Source organism: Thermomyces lanuginosus (assembly GCF_041956635.1).
Source record: "Thermomyces lanuginosus strain ATCC 200065 unplaced genomic scaffold VTN49scaffold_7, whole genome shotgun sequence".
In the NCBI taxonomy this organism is placed as follows: domain Eukaryota; kingdom Fungi; phylum Ascomycota; class Eurotiomycetes; order Eurotiales; family Trichocomaceae; genus Thermomyces; species Thermomyces lanuginosus.
Genome location: NW_027192341.1, coordinates 1,230,104 through 1,247,081, shown reverse-complemented (window position 1 = coordinate 1,247,081; position 16,978 = coordinate 1,230,104). Strand labels below are relative to the sequence as shown.

General features: G+C 50.1%; 8 protein-coding genes across 8 annotated transcripts; 7 read left to right on the top strand and 1 right to left on the bottom strand.

Moving 5' to 3' along the window:
- Positions 1-464: 464 nt before the first annotated feature.
- On the top strand, positions 465-1,984 carry VTN49DRAFT_7960 (mitochondrial 37S ribosomal protein uS4m; the record flags this gene model as incomplete). The annotated part of the gene is made up of 3 exons (XM_069416287.1): positions 465-500; positions 559-987; positions 1,043-1,984. The coding sequence occupies 3 exons, from the start codon at positions 465-467 to the stop codon at positions 1,982-1,984; spliced, it is 1,407 nt and encodes a 468-aa protein (XP_069272321.1).
- A 1,424-nt stretch (positions 1,985-3,408) lies between these two features.
- On the top strand, positions 3,409-4,893 carry VTN49DRAFT_7959 (uncharacterized protein; the record flags this gene model as incomplete). Its single annotated transcript, XM_069416285.1, has 1 exon — positions 3,409-4,893. One exon carries the CDS (start codon positions 3,409-3,411, stop codon positions 4,891-4,893), a length of 1,485 nt encoding a protein of 494 aa, XP_069272320.1.
- A 261-nt stretch (positions 4,894-5,154) lies between these two features.
- On the bottom strand, positions 5,155-6,549 carry VTN49DRAFT_7958 (uncharacterized protein; the record flags this gene model as incomplete). The annotated part of the gene is made up of 4 exons (XM_069416284.1): positions 5,155-5,660; positions 5,720-6,174; positions 6,234-6,367; positions 6,427-6,549. 4 exons carry the CDS (start codon positions 6,547-6,549, stop codon positions 5,155-5,157), a joined length of 1,218 nt encoding a protein of 405 aa, XP_069272319.1.
- Positions 6,550-7,824: 1,275 nt separating this feature from the next.
- VTN49DRAFT_7957 (uncharacterized protein) lies at positions 7,825-8,321 on the top strand (the record flags this gene model as incomplete). The annotated part of the gene is made up of 2 exons (XM_069416283.1): positions 7,825-7,917; positions 7,977-8,321. The coding sequence occupies 2 exons, from the start codon at positions 7,825-7,827 to the stop codon at positions 8,319-8,321; spliced, it is 438 nt and encodes a 145-aa protein (XP_069272318.1).
- A 294-nt stretch (positions 8,322-8,615) lies between these two features.
- VTN49DRAFT_7956 (uncharacterized protein) lies at positions 8,616-9,281 on the top strand (the record flags this gene model as incomplete). Its single annotated transcript, XM_069416282.1, has 1 exon — positions 8,616-9,281. The coding sequence occupies one exon, from the start codon at positions 8,616-8,618 to the stop codon at positions 9,279-9,281; it is 666 nt and encodes a 221-aa protein (XP_069272317.1).
- Positions 9,282-10,132: 851 nt separating this feature from the next.
- Positions 10,133-11,575, top strand: VTN49DRAFT_7955 (uncharacterized protein; the record flags this gene model as incomplete). The annotated part of the gene is made up of 3 exons (XM_069416281.1): positions 10,133-10,222; positions 10,271-10,662; positions 10,729-11,575. The coding sequence occupies 3 exons, from the start codon at positions 10,133-10,135 to the stop codon at positions 11,573-11,575; spliced, it is 1,329 nt and encodes a 442-aa protein (XP_069272316.1).
- Positions 11,576-11,978: 403 nt separating this feature from the next.
- On the top strand, positions 11,979-13,412 carry VTN49DRAFT_7954 (uncharacterized protein; the record flags this gene model as incomplete). Its single annotated transcript, XM_069416280.1, has 3 exons — positions 11,979-12,068; positions 12,117-12,514; positions 12,569-13,412. 3 exons carry the CDS (start codon positions 11,979-11,981, stop codon positions 13,410-13,412), a joined length of 1,332 nt encoding a protein of 443 aa, XP_069272315.1.
- Positions 13,413-14,205: 793 nt separating this feature from the next.
- VTN49DRAFT_7953 (uncharacterized protein) lies at positions 14,206-15,679 on the top strand (the record flags this gene model as incomplete). The annotated part of the gene is made up of 3 exons (XM_069416279.1): positions 14,206-14,295; positions 14,353-14,750; positions 14,818-15,679. The coding sequence occupies 3 exons, from the start codon at positions 14,206-14,208 to the stop codon at positions 15,677-15,679; spliced, it is 1,350 nt and encodes a 449-aa protein (XP_069272314.1).
- Positions 15,680-16,978: the final 1,299 nt, after the last annotated feature.

The following is a 16,978-nucleotide window of genomic DNA, read 5'->3' as shown; positions in this document are numbered from 1 at the left end:
AGAAGGTAGATCCTCAGAGAGGAAGGGTGCCAAAGAATACGCCTGCCAATGACCCGAAGGCCGTTGGACAGACTGTTCCTCCACGCTGTGCAATGCAGGGACCAGTCTGTGGTGGACCGCCTTCTTGATCGCAGCCACCCAAACAAGGTAAGTATGAGGAAAAGAAAGAAAGAAAAAGATCAAAAGGACAGCGACAGAAGCAGGTTTATATAACATTGGGTGGAGTCAGTCGTCAGCTAAGCGAGTGATAATGATTGGCGGGAAAAATTCAGGTGGCGGGAAATGTTTGCACTGTTGTGTAGAAATGCAATTGAGTTTGGATTGTTTGCAATGTTTGAACTGTTTGGAGAGTTTGCTTCTTTCCGATCATGTGACTTCAATTCCGATTTCGAAATTTGCGGACGGGTGTTTGGAGCTCAAGAAATGAGTGCTTCGTCTGCCACGTCGCTAGAACTTGGTTCATCATGAGAAACAGGGCGACGACGCAATTAAGCAAGGCGGTAAGATATCTCACAAAGTTCTCCTTACATTTCAAACCAATTGCTTACTTCTCGACAGAAAATCCGACAATCATGGAGCAAATACAACCTGTATAACCTCAGTCGATACAGGCCTCCGTCGACGGCCAACCGGACATTCTTCCAACAAAAATGGGCTGCAAAGTCTGCTGCTCGGGCGTATCATGGCGAGCAGGTGCGCGAGGGTCAATGGGAGCTCATGTTCTCCCGTCGCCTGCGTAGCGTGGTTCCCATGAGCCCAAGTCAGCTGGCGCAGGATGATGGATCGGCGATGTCCGCTGGTCGCGGATCGGGCTTGGAGAAGTCCGGCGGTTCATCTACTCCTCAACGCATTCCCTTCATGCAGATGACTTTTGCTCCTCTGGAACGACGGCTCGATGTGGCTATTTTCCGAGCTATGTTTGCCAGCAGTACGCGGCAAGCAAGGCAATTTGTCGTCCACGGTCATGTTACTGTCAATGGAAAGAAGGTTTGGCAGGATTCCCCCAGTTTGGACTCTATTTCATGTGCTGATATATCGAAAGATGAAATATCCTGGCTACCTTCTTAACCCCGGCGATATGTTCCAAGTCAACCCCGAACGCGTCATGTATGCGACGGGCGCACCCAAGAGCCGAGCAGAACGGCGCGAGGGGCGATTAGCTAGGAAAGCCGCTGCTGAGGCTCGGAAGAAGCAGGCAGAGGGCTCTGAAGAGGCCGCTGAAAACACGGAGCAAAGCGCCGCTCAAGAGGAAAGCAAAAAAGAAGAGGCCGAAAAAGAGGAGGAGAAGGACCCCAGAAAGGTTTTGAAGACGCTCCTCAGTCAGGCCAAGACCATCCTGTCGAAAGACAAGGACGTCCTTCCCGCCAAGAAGAAGCAGGAGCTGCGCGGCTTCCAGCGAGCCGTCCGTAGCGTCTTGTCGCGATCATCTGGCAGCAACGTCCTTGCGGAAAATCTAGAAACCCAATTCTCTGAGCTCATCAAGGCTCTAAAAGCGAAGAAGGCGGAGTCAAAGCCGGAAAAGGAAAAGGAGAAGGAGAAGAAAGACAAGGCAGAGAAGCGCGCATCTGCAGATGAGCAGCAATCCAAGACACCGGCCAAAAAGGACGAATCCAGCGAGCAACCAATCAGTGACGAATTGAAGGCTGCTTTCGAAAAAGCTGCTCAAGATCCCGCCAGCCTCGAAGCCGGAGAAACCGAGTTCTCTGAACTCACTGATGAGGAGTTCGAAACCCTGAAGCGCGCGCTGGAGCAGATGCGCGACAATCCCATCGACAGTACCAAGCCATACGCGACACCGTGGCGCCCGCGCGACTACATGAGCGCCTTTGCGTTCATCCCTCGGTATCTGGAGGTCAACCACAACATCTGCGCAGCTGTGTACCTCCGCCATCCGGTCGCCAAGCCTGGTCAGTCGGAAGTCCCGACACCATTCCCGGAGTCAATCGGACAAGCGGCATTTGCGTGGTATTTGCGACGGCGGTGACGGATTGGTATCGGATTCGATTCGATTGATAATGTATTGTATTTCTATGGGAGTTTGTATCATATGATAGATTACGTTCCATTCTTCTTACGAGCCCGTATCCTCGAATCTCTTTGCCGTATGCATACTGTTGGCCTACCATTCCAGTCACTGCTGTCTCAGCAATGTTCTAGAGAATTACTGCTGCCTACCAGGTTTCCCGTCCTACCAACACACTTGATCTGCGTTGCACCGTGGTTGTCGGCGAATCAATGGCCTGAAAGGAATGCGATCAAATAAGAATGATGCCTCTGCTAGGCGCTGACTATGGCGATTGCAGTTCTACTTTCGAATTCGATGACTTGATGTTGTACCGGCCACGGAATCCTGAGCTTTATATATTTTCCAGCAAACGCAATGTCTTGAGTTCCCTGATTGCCTTCTGTCAGGTTTTCTGTCCAAAATAGCAGCCATTGTATACTCCCTGCTCTCCATGTACGAGATTGTCTTCCTGCTTATGCTTTTGCCAATGGTAACGCCCGGCGTATTCACCGATTCATCCACCCATTGCTCTGTGAGTCCGTCTGTTTCACAGCTCATCTATTTCTCCACACCTTCACACCCGCCGTTCATGATCCTTGCTTGGTGGCAGTCTTTGTCAATTTGCTGGTTTCAAGATTAGACATCAGACTATTGATCTCTACTTTCTACAAGGTACGAATGCTGCCGCTGCTGCGAAGTACTGCATACAGCCATCCACAAACAGGACTGGTAATTTCATTTAAGTTGGCCCATAGAACAGCCGGAATCGGATGCCGAGTGAATGATCGTACGATTCGCAATCCGATTTACAGTTCAAATACGCCAAGAAATTACGTACCACCATATGGCAATCATTTTAGCCAATAAAACGTTTTTAAATTCCCATTTTGCATGGGTATGGCTCCACAATGTGCAAAATGTTACACTACTGATACACAAATCATCAGGGGTTACGTAACGAAAATCTGAGTGATAGAAATGGCAGCCAATCATGACTCTTAGACCAGTGGACCACTGCCTAAATTAGTGCGATTGTCAAATGCCAAGTTAACAAAAAAGCAAAGGCGCGAAAATTTTTCTCATTTTCCCATCTTTCCCTCCCCTTTTTTCGACTCTCCCGCTGTTGCCATTTCCCGGGATTTTAAGTATCTTTGATCAATCTTTCCTTTCAAATTTTCCCAGTCCGGTACTCGATTTTCCATCATCCTTTGCTCAACGGCGCAATAATCAACAACGCCGCGGTCCGCTTATCAGACCCTCGACAAACACGTCGCGGCGTGTAATTTTTTCCTTTTTATTTTTATTGTCGCCGGGGGCAAATAAAACACATATACAAAAAAAGAAGCATGTATTCCTGGCCGTCCGGGATACCAATTTTGAATCATGGGACGCGTGGTTCACCGATGACCGCGCCCGCCGCAAATAATACTGCTGCAGTCAATGGAAACAACGCGAATGTTGCAGGTAGAAATAACAGCGGCACGTCATTTCAAATGTCTCAAATGCGATGGTTACCGTCAGCGATGCAGCGCGGCCAGCAGCCAAATGGCGATGGAGTTGTCGACCCCAAGGGTGATGCGACAAGAGAGCATGACGGAGTGGTAGACAATCGAATGGAGGGTAGCCGAGACGGCGAAGGAGAACGGGAGTCGGTGATGGTCGAGGACGAAGAGGGAGACGGTACGACGAGAGCAGGCGACGGCACAACAGGTGCGGGCAATCATGGCGACGCGTCGCAGTTCTCGCGTCCTTTGGGACAATCACTACCGCCCGGCGCCGTGCTCCACGAAACAGCCGGCGGCGAGCGCGATGTCGGGCGTAGTCCTTATGCGCGACGGCTAACGCCCAAGGAGGAGATCAAGCTGTTTGAGATCTGCAATCGGCACGCAGCGACGTTTGGCGAGCGGAGCAAGTTGTGCGAATGGTGGCGGACAGTTGCGCGCGAGTTTACAACAGAGCACGGACACCCTTACTCATGGCACTCGGTGCGGCGCAAGGTCGAATTGGTCACGAAGCAACGGATGAAGGAGCTGGCGGAGCAAAAAGCCGCCGCAGCCGCAGCCGCAGCCGCTGGTGGGGGCGGAGACGAAGCATCCTCTGCGGCCGCGGTCGCCGCCGCTGCTGCTGCCGCCGCTGCTCGAAACGGCATGGATGAACCTCTACTCTCGGAATGGCGCAAGGTCGTTGACGAATGGATCCCAACATGGGAGCGGTTCACAGAAGCGGAGAAGAAGCGCATTGAGGTGCGCGATTCCCGCGGTGCCGGCCGTCCAGCAAAACGGCGGCGCTCCAGCTCAGCCGGCACGAATGCGAACGCGGCCAACGCGGCCGCCGGGACCAACCCATGGCAGCAGTCGACACCACAGAAGTGGCCTCCGGGGATGCCCTACAGCCCCGTGGCCTTCTCCACTCCTCCGGGAGTCAAGCTACCCGCGGGTTATGACACCATGTTCCGCAACCCAGAGGCGGCGGCCCTCGGCGCGCCGTACGCGTACCCAGGCCAGTTTGGGCATCCATCAATGCTGCCGGACGGTGGCGCTGCCAACAGCAACGTCACAACAGCAATCCTCGAAACCTTGGGCAAACTCAACAAGCACCTCGAACAGAGCTCCTCCAAGGCCGACGGCCAGGGTACAACAACAGCAGCATCATCATCATCCTCCGACGCTGCCAACAATCAATCCACCACCAACGCTTCCTCCGGCGAAAACCAGACAACTACCTCTGGAATCTCGGGTGACCTGGCGAAGCTCAAGTCAGAGCTCCATGAGGAACTCCGGAAAGAGCTCCGCAAGGACCGTGAACAGTTCGAGGAGCGGCTGGACTCAATCCAGCAGACGCAGGAAATGATCTTGGAGATGCTGAGACAGGAGCCCGGGCGGGAGTGAAATTCAATAATATTTTTTCGCTTCCATGTTTGTATTTCCCAAAATTTGTTGCACTGTCGTCAGTTTTGTTCAGTCGGCTTTCAGGATCGGGTTCGGTGCTTGGAATTTTTTTTTTCTTTGGGCGGGATAATGGGTATACCCTTAATCGAATTCGAGTCTATATTCTTCGAGATAATTATCATTGGCAGGTAGAAAAATCAACCCTAAAATACAAGGAGAGATCCTCATTTACAAAACATAGACTGGAAAGTATGTGGCTGTCTAGTAGTAGAATGTCTCATCGACTGTACGGCCCCTCATCCAGAGAGGCTCGCTGCCGCGCACGTAAATGTCCTCGAAAAGCACACGGCTCGTCGGGTCCGGCGGGGCCATCTTCTCAGCCTCCTCAGCCTGGGAATCGACAAACGCGCGCGCTTCCTTGTCGAGGGCCTTGAGCTCCTCCTCAGTCACCACCTTCCAATCAAGCAGCTTCTGCTTGAGCCCGGCAATCGCGTCGTGCGTGCTGCGCATCCGCTGGATCTCCTCACGGCTGCGGTACGTCGTGCCGGGGTCCGACATCGAGTGGCCGCCGTACCGGTAGGTGACATACTCATAAACCAGCGGGCCCTTACCAGCGAGGGTGTACTCACGGCCGTATTGCGCGGCAGCCTTGACCGCCAGAACGTCCATGCCGTTGATCTTCAACCCCGGGATATACTGACCCCGCTTGTAATAGTCAGTCAGAGCGGAGGCCCGAGAGGCGGCTGTGCCCATGCCGTACTTGTTGTCTAACGTCAATTAGCCTGGGCTCGATGTTTTCCAATAGAATAGCTAGTCAAAGACCTACTTTCGCAGCCAAAGACGACAGGGAGATTCCACAGCTTGGCCATGTTGAACGCCTCAAACACTTGCCCCTGGTTGGCGGCGCCGTCACCATACAGGGCAAACGTGCAGGTCTTCTCGCCAGTGTACTGCTGGGCAAAAGCCAAGCCAGCGCCAACAGGAACTTGCGCACCGACGATACCGTTACCGCCGTAGAAGTTAGGGGCAAACATGTGCATGGATCCGCCCTTGCCATAGGCAATGCCCTCCCGGCGACCCAGCAGCTCTCCAAGGATGGACTTGATGGGACCGCCACGCATCATGACGAAACCGTGGCACCGATAGGCGGTGATAATTTTGTCCTCCCGTGTGATACCATGCTCGATACCGACAGCAACAGCCTCCTGGCCGGTGTTCAGGTGGCAGAATCCTCGAATCTTCTTCTCCTTGTATAGACGGTCGGCGGCCATCTCCATTCGCCTATACTCTAGTCAGAGAAGGCGCAGCAAAGGTAAAAGGAGCTCGAGCATAAAACGCACCGCATTGAGACCATGTCATAGTACATCTGCTTCAGCTCCTTCTTGGTCGTCTGTAGCGTGTACGGAGGAGGATCGAGCTCGTAAGTCTCGAAGCTCTCATCTGAGAGCCGCACAGTGAACGGCTTGTCATCTTCCTACGGTCCAAGTCAGTACACGTGCTGAGATCCTAGGTTCACGCCAATTCCGAATATACCTTTGGGATTTCTTCGGCATGCGACGACGCGGCGTCCGTCGTGACGGAACGACGAGCCAGAGGAGCAAAGGCTCGACGCCGCAATGGCGCCACCTGACGCGCCCAGAGCGATCGCGACAACATGACCACAACTAGGAAGTGGACGGGGGAGGTGAAAGGGAGCAATTGGATGTCAAAACGAGCGATTTGAATTTCGGTCAAAAAAAGCTGTTGTTGGGCCAGTTGGGGCGGATTCCTCCGGGATGGCAGGGGCAGATTATGTAAGCTGCCTGTCAAAGATAACGTTCAGACGCTCACCCAAACCTATTTTGGGACACCTGGCTCAACGACAGCTTCAAGAATCTCAACTGGCGTTTGTTTTGAAAAATCGAATGTTGCGGTGAGGATTACACGGAAAGAAATTGAGATTTCTCGTTCAGATACACCTACAGTCCCAGAATGAACTGAGCCTTCAAGTACGTTAGATCAGGACGTGGTTGGGTTCGGTGTCGTTGCTCTCCCACACGTCGTGATCTCAGCCGCCCACGGAAGATGCTTATATCAAATCTCCTTCAATCCCAGCGAATGAATCCCACCGAAGCGGAATCTCTCATCTGGGATCAAGTATGTACGATATGGTTGATTCGCAGCCTCTCGACCTAGTTCAGATTGTGGCACACCTAGATCTGGAAGATATTTGCCGGTTTCAAAGGGTGCGTATCGCTCGATGAGATGTTCAGACTTTGGCAGTAATACATTGCCCTTACAAGACTTGTGTCTCTAAAAGATGGCGCACGATCTTCTCGTGCGATACAATCATCTAGCCTGTCTTGCGCGAAACCCTTGCGTTCCTGGGGCTGGACTATGAGGGCGTTAGCACAGAACCCATCACCGATGCGATGAGCTAAGTTCGATGGCATTATGGCTTGGAACCTGCTTGATCGGTCAAGAAAATTCTCCTTCCCTGACCGGCCCGCGTTTCCTGCTTAAATAATTATGTCCATTGCCCCTCGCGCCAGCTGTGCTATTACATTACGGCAAGCAACAAACCCGTTGCTCTTGATCTTGAAACTGAGGAGAAATCATCCTGGGTAGTTAGCGGGGAGTCTATACGATTTTTCGAATTCTTTGAGCTGTGTGACCGGTATCGTACTATCGGCGTAGAAGTGTAGGTGGAGGGAGCAGACCTCTCTACCTTGTCGGCTGTTCAACATTTACTTTGTGAGCTTAGGCCGAGTCGCGTCATCGTCATGACGGCATGCGATATACTCACAAAATAGAAACTCACTCAGCAGATTCTGTCCATTATCTTTCTGGACGCAATCATCAAGGACAAATTGGTTTTCAGTATCTTCCAACTTAATAAGCCTACCAGCAATATGCGCCTCGGAAACGGAATGTTCGGTTCGTTTCGCAATCATGTACTATGATGTCGCCGGCTCCTTGCCTCTCGAACTCCTGGTTCGCGTCGTGGAGTATCTTGATCTAGAAGACATCATCCGGAGGCAGAGGGTGGATGCTCGGCTAGACTTGACGTTGGGAAGCTAACAGCTCATCCTAACATTACTTAGGTCTCGAAGCGATGGCGTACGATTCTCTCGTGTGACACAATTATCACGCCTTATTTGCGCGAGACGCTTGCATTCCTGGGACTGGATCTGAACGGCGCCAGCACAGATGCAGCAAACGCAGATGCGATGAGCTATTTCCGATGGCGGCATGGGTTAGAACGTGCCCAACCGGTCAAGAAGATCTTCCTTCCTTGGCCAACACACTTTGCCAACCTGGGCAGCGGTAGAGTCCATTGCCGCTCGCGCCGACTGTGCTACAACATTCCGGTGAGCAACAAAGCCGTTGTTCTCGACCTCGAGACTGGGAAGAGAAATCAACGTTGGCAGCCCGCGGACAGCCTATAGTGGGCGTTGACTTCTCCTCTCTCTCTGGCCGGCACTTTGTTACTGGCATATTCTCAACGTAGGCTTGGAAGAGCCGATTTTCCTCCATCTTGTTCGTTGTTCAATATTTAATGTATTGGTTTACTTAGGTTGGACTTCGGCGACGTGACGGCTTACGACCTACATACAAAACAGAAATCTTATCAACAGATCCCTTTTGCTTATTAAATAGAAGAAATTATTGAAGACAAGGTTTTCTTCCGTCATCTATCAGAAGATAGCCCTCTCTATGTGTGGGATTTGGGTCAGAATCATATGCAGCAAGTTGGCAGCTTCTCAAACCTCCTTTTGTACCACGTGGCCGCGGTTGAGAACGTACTGGTGGCATTCGAGATCGACTTGGAGAGACAGCCGCTCGAGGTGCAGCAAACCAAATGGAAAACGACTACCGGACAGCTGCTCGCGAGGAAAACATTCCATCTATCACTGCCAGCCGATCGCCCCAATGACCCATTCGCATTTCCTTACAGACGCTCTCTCACTTTCCGCCACAGGACAGTGATCCATACTATAGTCTTTTGTGTGAACGTAAACAAACGCGTCACAGACCACACATTGCACCTCGAGTATGACTACACCGTCGACCAGCTCAGTGTCCAAAAGATCCACACAGAATATTCCTTCAACGATGAAGCAATCCTGGCATATCTAACTAGGAATTTGATTTACCTCTGGATGTGGAATACCAATAAGCTCCATGTTTGCAACGTTGCCACCGGCACAGCAAACCCGCTCCAAGTTCAAATACAGCGCAGCCTGTCGAGTTGGATACACAAGCAGCTGTGGAGAAAGAGACTTCTATGGAGTCCATGGAAAATCTGTGATGTATTTGGTGGCCGTGAGATCTTTGGTGTGGCCAACGAGATGGGTGTTGAGCTTTGGTTCTTCAATCCAAAATCTGTGCCAGAGCGCGGGTATTGAAGAAGCTGAAACGAAATATGGCACATACTTGATTTTCCCTAGAGATCCAAGCAGCATATGAAATTACTTCCTATAAACACCGATACCCACAACCAGGACACGGAGCAGCTAGGCACCTTATCGTGTCCGTGACCGGGTGGCATAACGGGATAGCAGAAGGGCATGCGGAAATGGGTAGCGGCAATTTTCTGGTCCAAATCCTCAAGTGTTTCCTCCAAGTAAAATGTGTATCACTGAGGAATAACTCTACGTCGCAGGCGGTATTAACCACTTGGGCGAGGTTAGATACACTCCGATCGCTCACTCCGAGTAGGATTTGAAACGTTATTCGGCATCCTATACGGGATTATCTGACCATGTCTTCCAGAGAATTCATGTATTCATCCGGATTAACCTATTCTAGGAGTCCTTTAGGCTGATCTTCCTCCACGTCTTCAGGACTTTGAAGTTAGGGTAGGGAAAGCGGCGGGGACAGTATCAACGACTCCAATAGATCTCAATCAACTGTTATTCTTACAAGGTGTTGGATAGATGCTGACAAATACTGCAGTACAGCTGGCTCTTTTGTCTGCAGGAGCATAAGTATTTCATTCAAGTGTCCTGGGTCTACTCCCTACGGTAGGAGTATATTACCAGTCGGAGTACCCTGTGCCCTACGGGGTACACGACGAAGTAGTAAACTAGTAAGCCTACGGAGTACCGTACTATCCCTGAAGTGGTTAGACTTGGTGTATACTGACTCCCCACAGGTCCCGCTCTCAGCTGGTTTGCCGAATAGTTCATGGCGATTGAGTTCTTCGATACAAATGATACATCCCTCCGAGACGAAATTCTGAACTCAGCTCAAGAGAATGTGTGATATTCTCGGCTCCTTGCCCCTTGAGCTTCTGATTCATGTCATCGAGTATCTGGATTTGAAAGACAATGTCCGGAGCCAGAGGGTGCGCACTCCTCCGTTTGAATCTAAACATTGTCCTGAGAAGGTTCAGGTTTCAAAGCGATGGCGCGAAATACTCTCGTTCGATGCAATCATCAACCCTTTCTTTCGCGAGGCACTTATATTCCTTGGCCTGGACCAGGAGGGTGTTAAGACAGACATAACAGTCACCAGCAGGATGCGCTATATCGGATGGCGACATTGCTTGGAGCAAGTTCGCCCGCTCAAGAAGATCTTCCTCCCCTGGCCAGCTCACTTTTCCTCCGAATCTAATACTGTCCGGTGGCATTCTCGTCGGCTGTTCTACGACGTTCCTGGTCGCGGGGAAGTTGAGATGATAAATTTCGAGACCGGGGAGAAATCCACTTGGGCTGCAGGCAGTACAGAGGAAATTAAAGCTTGGGTGTCCGATCGGTATCTCATCATCACGAGTCTGCTCGAGAAGTGAGTGAGAAGGACCGGATATATCTATCTCGTCAGCTGCCCAATGTCTAATTTTACGATCATTAGGGATAGATTATATGACTTGACAGCTTATGATTTACATTATGAACGAAAGATTAATCAACAGCTCCCCCCTGGCTTTTCCTTGGATGCCATTGTCGAGGATAAGGTGGTTTTCCGATCTCAAGATACACTTTTCTCCCTCTATGTTTGGGATCTGAGTTCGAATCATGCGCAGCATATTGGCAGCTTCCTCAATCTCGATTTATACCACGTGGACTCAGCCAGTAACGAACTGGTGACATTCAACGTAGACTGGTTCAAACGACAGCCAGAGGTACGACAGACCAAGTGGAGGATAGCGACGGGACAGCTACTTGCAAGAAAGACATTCCACTTACCGCTACGGAAAATGGGCCCGTCTCTTCCGGGAATTGATCAATGCCACACTAAGGGCAGCAGGACAGTGAACCAGCTCTTCTTCTTGACAGACTTTTTCTACGACTGGTTCCAATCTATATACCTCGTGTATGACCACGGCGCCGATGAGCTCAGCGTCAAATGGCGCCGAACTGAAGACGACATCGACTCGATCTCTACCAAAACGTATCTGACTCCTAATTTGATCCACCTTTGGAATTGGAATTCCGGCCGTGTCAACGCCTACAACGTCCCCGCTGGCACGGTAGCCGTCCACAATGTCCGTGAACAGTGCAGCTCGTGGACCTGTGTACTCCGGGAATGGTGCAAGGATTGGGCAGACGATCAACCTCCTGTAGCTATCTCTGGCGACCGCGAGGTCTTTTGCTTCTCCAACGAGATCGGCATTGAGCTCTGGTTCTTCAATCCAAATTTTGTGCCAGACCCGCAGGAATTGGAAAGAAAGTTGAGCCGAAGTATAGAGAACGTTTGAGATCTCACAAGAAAATTCTGTATTTGAGTTTATCATCTCCACAAGAGTAAGCGCCATAGGAAATACGGGCAATGATAAGTTTATTAGTATCTGGGTTCTACCTATTTCTGGTAGAAGATACGGAATAAAGTACTACAAAATATCGCCCGTCAATTGGTAATCTGGCTGACTCTTCCCAGAATTTGCTGAAAATCACCTCATTCTCAAGTTTGCGCTCGGATGGGCATACTGAGTAAACTCAGCCTACAAGTGAACTAGCCTGAAGTGGTTGGATCAAATGCATCTACTTCCCCCGCAAGTCCTTCTCTGTCCTTTGTCAACGGAGTGCTTGAGTTTTAGGCGCTTCTTCAATAACATCAGCTGTAAACACCCCGGAGCGGCATCTCAGATTCGACTCGGGGACATGTGTGATATTATCGGTTCACTGCCTCTCGAACTCCTGGACCAGATCGTGAAGTATCTGGATCTGGAAGATATTGTTCGGAGCCAGAGGGTGCGTGTATCTTCGCTCGGGTTCAAACATTGTCCTGACAAGGTTCAGGTCTCAAAGCGATGGCGCGCAATTTTGTCATGCGACACAATTATCAGGCCTCTCTTGCGCGAAACACTTACATTTCTTGGTCTAGACCTGGAGGGAGTCAGCACAGATGTAGCGCTGGCCGATGCAATGAGCTATTTCCAATGGCGGCACAACCTGCAGTATGCCCGGCCAATCAAGAAGATCTTCCTCCCCTGGCCAGCGAGTTTTACCAGCTTGCCGGCTAAGATTCAATGTCGATCGCGCCGGCTGTGCTGTAATATGCCGAAGGGGGGGAGAGCCGGGATGCTGAATCTCGAGACTGGGGAGAAATCGACTTGGGCCCTGAGCGGGAAGCTTACACAAATTGTCGATTTCTTGAAACTCTCTGATCGATATCTTGTTACGGGCTCACTCGGACTGTAAGGCGGACGTTTTTATCCTATGGACTGTTCAGATTTTAATTTTGTGGCTAGTTGGGGCTTGCACGATATGGCAGCATATGATTTACACACAAAACAAAAAATCTGTCAACGGATTCCTCCTGTTGGTTTTCTGGAAGCGATCGTCGAGGATAAGGTAGTTTTCATCGCCAGTGCCGGATCGCAAAGTCGGCCACTCCACGTTTGGGATCTGAGTTTGAATCATATGCAGAAGATTGGCTATTTTTCCAACCTCGTATTGTACCATGTGGCTGCGACTGAGAAAATACTGGTGGCATTCGAGATAAACTGGGAGAAACGGCCGCCGGAGATGCAGCAAACCAAGTGGAAGACGACTACTGGACAGCAGGTTGCGAAGGGAACATTCCATCTACCAGAGCTGGCTGATCACCACAATGACGGATTCAAGTGGAGATTTGATCGCTGTCGCACCTTCGGTCACAAGACAGTGAACCACATCTTCTTACCGACTGACAGGTACGACACGGTGCGCCTGGAGTATGACTATGCCGTCGGCCAGCTCAGCGCGCAAAGAATCCGCAGTGTGGATCCTCTTTACAAAGGCTCCCTCACAATTTGTCTGGCCCCGAATGTCATCTGCTTCTGGACCTGGAGGAGTGATCACATTGCCATTTATAATGCTACCACCGGCACGGTAAACCTGCCCGCGATCCAGATGCGGCGTGGTCTGTCAAGCTGGATACGCAACAAATTGCAGAGAAGAGATGGTCCACGACGCTTCTGGGATGTATTTGGCGACAGAGAGGTTCTTGGCTTGGCCGATGAGAGTGGTATTGAGCTTTGGTTCTTCAGTCCAAGATTTGTGCCAGATCCGCAGGTGTTGAAAAGGCTGAAACAGAATATGGCGCATATTTGATATCAAAGTCCCAAGCAACTGAACGTTCGAAATTGCCAATTTATCAGAAAGACATGAAGCAGTAAGGGACTATACTGAGCTGTCTGTGGGCGAATCATCGGAGAGGGTATTACAGTAGCAGCACTTTGTAGTTCAGATAAGTATGTATATCCCAGTTACCTATTATTTCCAGAACTAACCCCTCGTTCTCTGCGGCAGTAACGATGCCGGCAAGGTCATGCTCAGGTTATCAGTCCGCCCTGAACACGGGAATTTGAACGCACCATACCAACCTGCACAGTGAAGTCTACTACAGCTACGTCTCTTGACATTATGGTGATTCCGCTGGGATTCATACGACTTCACCCATTTGCGAGTTCTCTGAGTGGTCCTTCCTCCATATTTACGGCATACCGAGGTGAGGTTGAAAATAAATTACGCCTACAGAACATACTGCGATACAAGAAACCCCAGGCCGTCTTGATTCTGATGAGGGAACGTTGTTGCGGTGAGAGACGAGGTAGTGAAAAAGAAATGTACTAATGGAAGCGGCTGACACATCAAGCCCGGCTATTCGCACGAGGCTCGATAGGCCTAACCAAATAGGTACGCTGAGTCCTAAAAATACGAGAGGACTAACCTGAAGTGGTTGGCTCGGGTGCAAGGAACAAATTGGATGTATCAAATGACCAATTCCTCACAGCTTGGGGCCAGTATATAAACGAAGATATGAGATGCCGACCGTCGAAATCCCCGTCAATAGACTAGCAACGATAACCTCTTGCGAAGCGGAATGCAGATTTGATTCCAGAACATGTATGATATAGTCGGCTCCCTGCCACTCGAACTCCTGGCTCAAGTCGTGGAATATCTGGATCTGGAAGATATTTTTCGAAGTCAGAGGGTGCATAATGCTCAATCAAATGTTAAGGCATAAGCGATTTATCCTGACAGGGCTTAGGTATCCAAGCAATGGCGTACAATTTTCTCGTGCGACACGATCATCAAGCCTATTTTGCGCCAAACGCTTGCGTTCCTGGGTTTAGACCAGGAAGGTGTCAGCACAGATGCAGCGATGGCCGATGCAATGAACTATTTCCGATGGCGGTATAATTTGGAGCATGCCCGGCCGATTAAGAGGATCTTCCTCCCATGGCCAACCGATTTTCCTTACATGCCCGTTAGGATCGATTGCCGGTCACGTCGTCTGTGCTATACCACTCCGAAAAGCAGCCAAGCCGAGATAATAAATCTCGAGACCGGGAAAAAATCAACCTGGCCCTACAGCCATCATCATCTAGGGTATGTCCAGTTCGTAATGCTGTCTGATCGATATCTTGTTACGGGTTTCTTCGAAATGTAAGTGAGAAGAGCGGATCTCTTTATCTTGTCACCTGTTCAGTAGTTAATTTGATGTTCATCTTAGGTGGAGCGGCATGTACGACATGACAGCATATGATATACGTACCGAAAGGAAGCTCAATCAGCAGATCCCCCCTGTTTACTATCTCGAAACAATCGTCGAGGACAAGGTTGTTTTCAATAATGATTCCAAAGGGAAACCTTGCTCCTTTTATGTTTGGGATCTGAGTTCGAATCATGTGCAGCAGATTGGCAGCTTTTCGAAACCAGTATTGTACCACGTGGAAGCGGCTGACAACGTGCTGGTGGCATTCGAGGTGAACTGGAAGAAACTGCCTCCCAATGTGCAGCAAACCAAATGGAGAATGGAGACGGGGCAGCTACTTGCAAAGAAGACATTCCATCTGCCGCTGCCCCCGGATCTGCCCGTTAACGGCCAGTTCGATACTATGGCTTTCTATCGATGTCACGCCTTCGGCCACAAGTCGGTGAATCAGCTCTTTCTTGTGACTGACACATGCTCTACGATACACCTCGAGTACGATTACGCTGCCGACCGGCTCAACGTCCGGTGGATCAGAACTGCAGATCTTCTCAACCTAGCCGACTTTAAAATCTATCTTACCCCTTATCTGATATATTTCTGTACCTCTGAAACAAGTCAAGTTGCCGTTTACAACGCCACCACCAGTACGGTAACTCTACACCAGATTCAAATCCGGCGCAGGTCCTCGAACTGGATCCTGCAAAAATTCCGGAAAACCGGTGACCAACGGTTCGTAAAAGTCTTTGGTGACCGCGAGGTGTTTGGATTGGCCAATGAGGCCGGAGTTGAGCTCTGGTTCTTCAATCCAAACTTTGTGCCAAATGAGCGAGAATTGGAATGTTTGAAACGAAGTATGCTATATTTCCCAACAAACATTTGAACTCGTTCATTCTCCCGACTGCTTGAACAATGACGTAGTCCTCAGAGATATTTTACTCCGTGTATTCGCCTGCGGTTTTGAAGCGTGTGAAAGTCACATGTTGGAATTCAAATCGACCTTCATGTCGACTAGATCAAGCTCGGGAATGAAAACAGACAAGTTTGTGTCGACAAGAAACCCGTCAGATGCGGAGAACTACACCTTCCAATTGACTTAAGCTTGCCGCACATTTAAATCCATGGTTCCATCCGGTAACTACGGAAGACGATCCCCCTAGCGCGAGGAACGAGGCTCCACAGTCAATCCACTCTACCGTCCGAGTCTACTCCGTACGGGACCCTAAATGTCCTAAATGTAGATCCCTAAGTACGGAGTATACGAGAATATTTCTTTCGGATGATCATTTTCCCGATATCAACAAGGGAATTTGTGGGACGAGTCAACAACTAGGAACTGGGAGGAAGCTAGAAAGGAATAGATTGAATGGGGACGCTGGCTACGTTTAATCGCCTATCTATATGGAACCGGAGCTCTATACATGCTGAAGACGTAGCCAGCTGATTGTCTACCGAATACAATCAACATATCCGAGCCGGGACCGAGGTCGTCCAGAGCAACTCCGAGAGACACGCCGCTCTGGCTGACAGGATTCCTTCGAGGCTACCGCTGCGGGGTGGACTGTCCTCCCACTTGGAAAGTTAGCTGTCTTTACAGATGACCAACAGCGGATGCACGCATCCAAGAAGAGACTTGTGCTATATGCTGACAATAACGCGAATAGCTTGGACTATATCTGGGATTATTAGTAGGTATTGTTGATGTCAAGTTCCTCTTAGAACCGAGAAAAGGCCATTGTTCGCTGCTGCAGCATGAGAACCCGTCAGACAGGCATCAATTCCATAGGAAACTTCCCTGCCTAATGCGCATATTGCGTTGTGACCCACATGAATCAGCAGCGAAATGTGGCCGGAATTCGCATGCTGGCGCAGCTTCAATTTGTCAAAAAATTTGGTACACTGAGCTCAGCCAAGGTAGTTCAGGTTTGGTTGACATGAGTGACCAACATCAAGGGTGAGGCTTTTGCACCTTGCCAATAATTGGCTCGTGTTCAGACAAGAGCCGCAGCATGAGCCTGTAAATTGCAGATCTCCAAACCAAAATCACAATTTTGCGGCATGACCGCCTTTCAGCTTGCCGTGGGTCAGGCGGCCGAAGGAGGATATGGATCATCAGCGGTATCGCCACGAATCAATACGAAGCCCGGCAGAAGTCCACGGAGGGTTTGATGTGCCAAAAAAA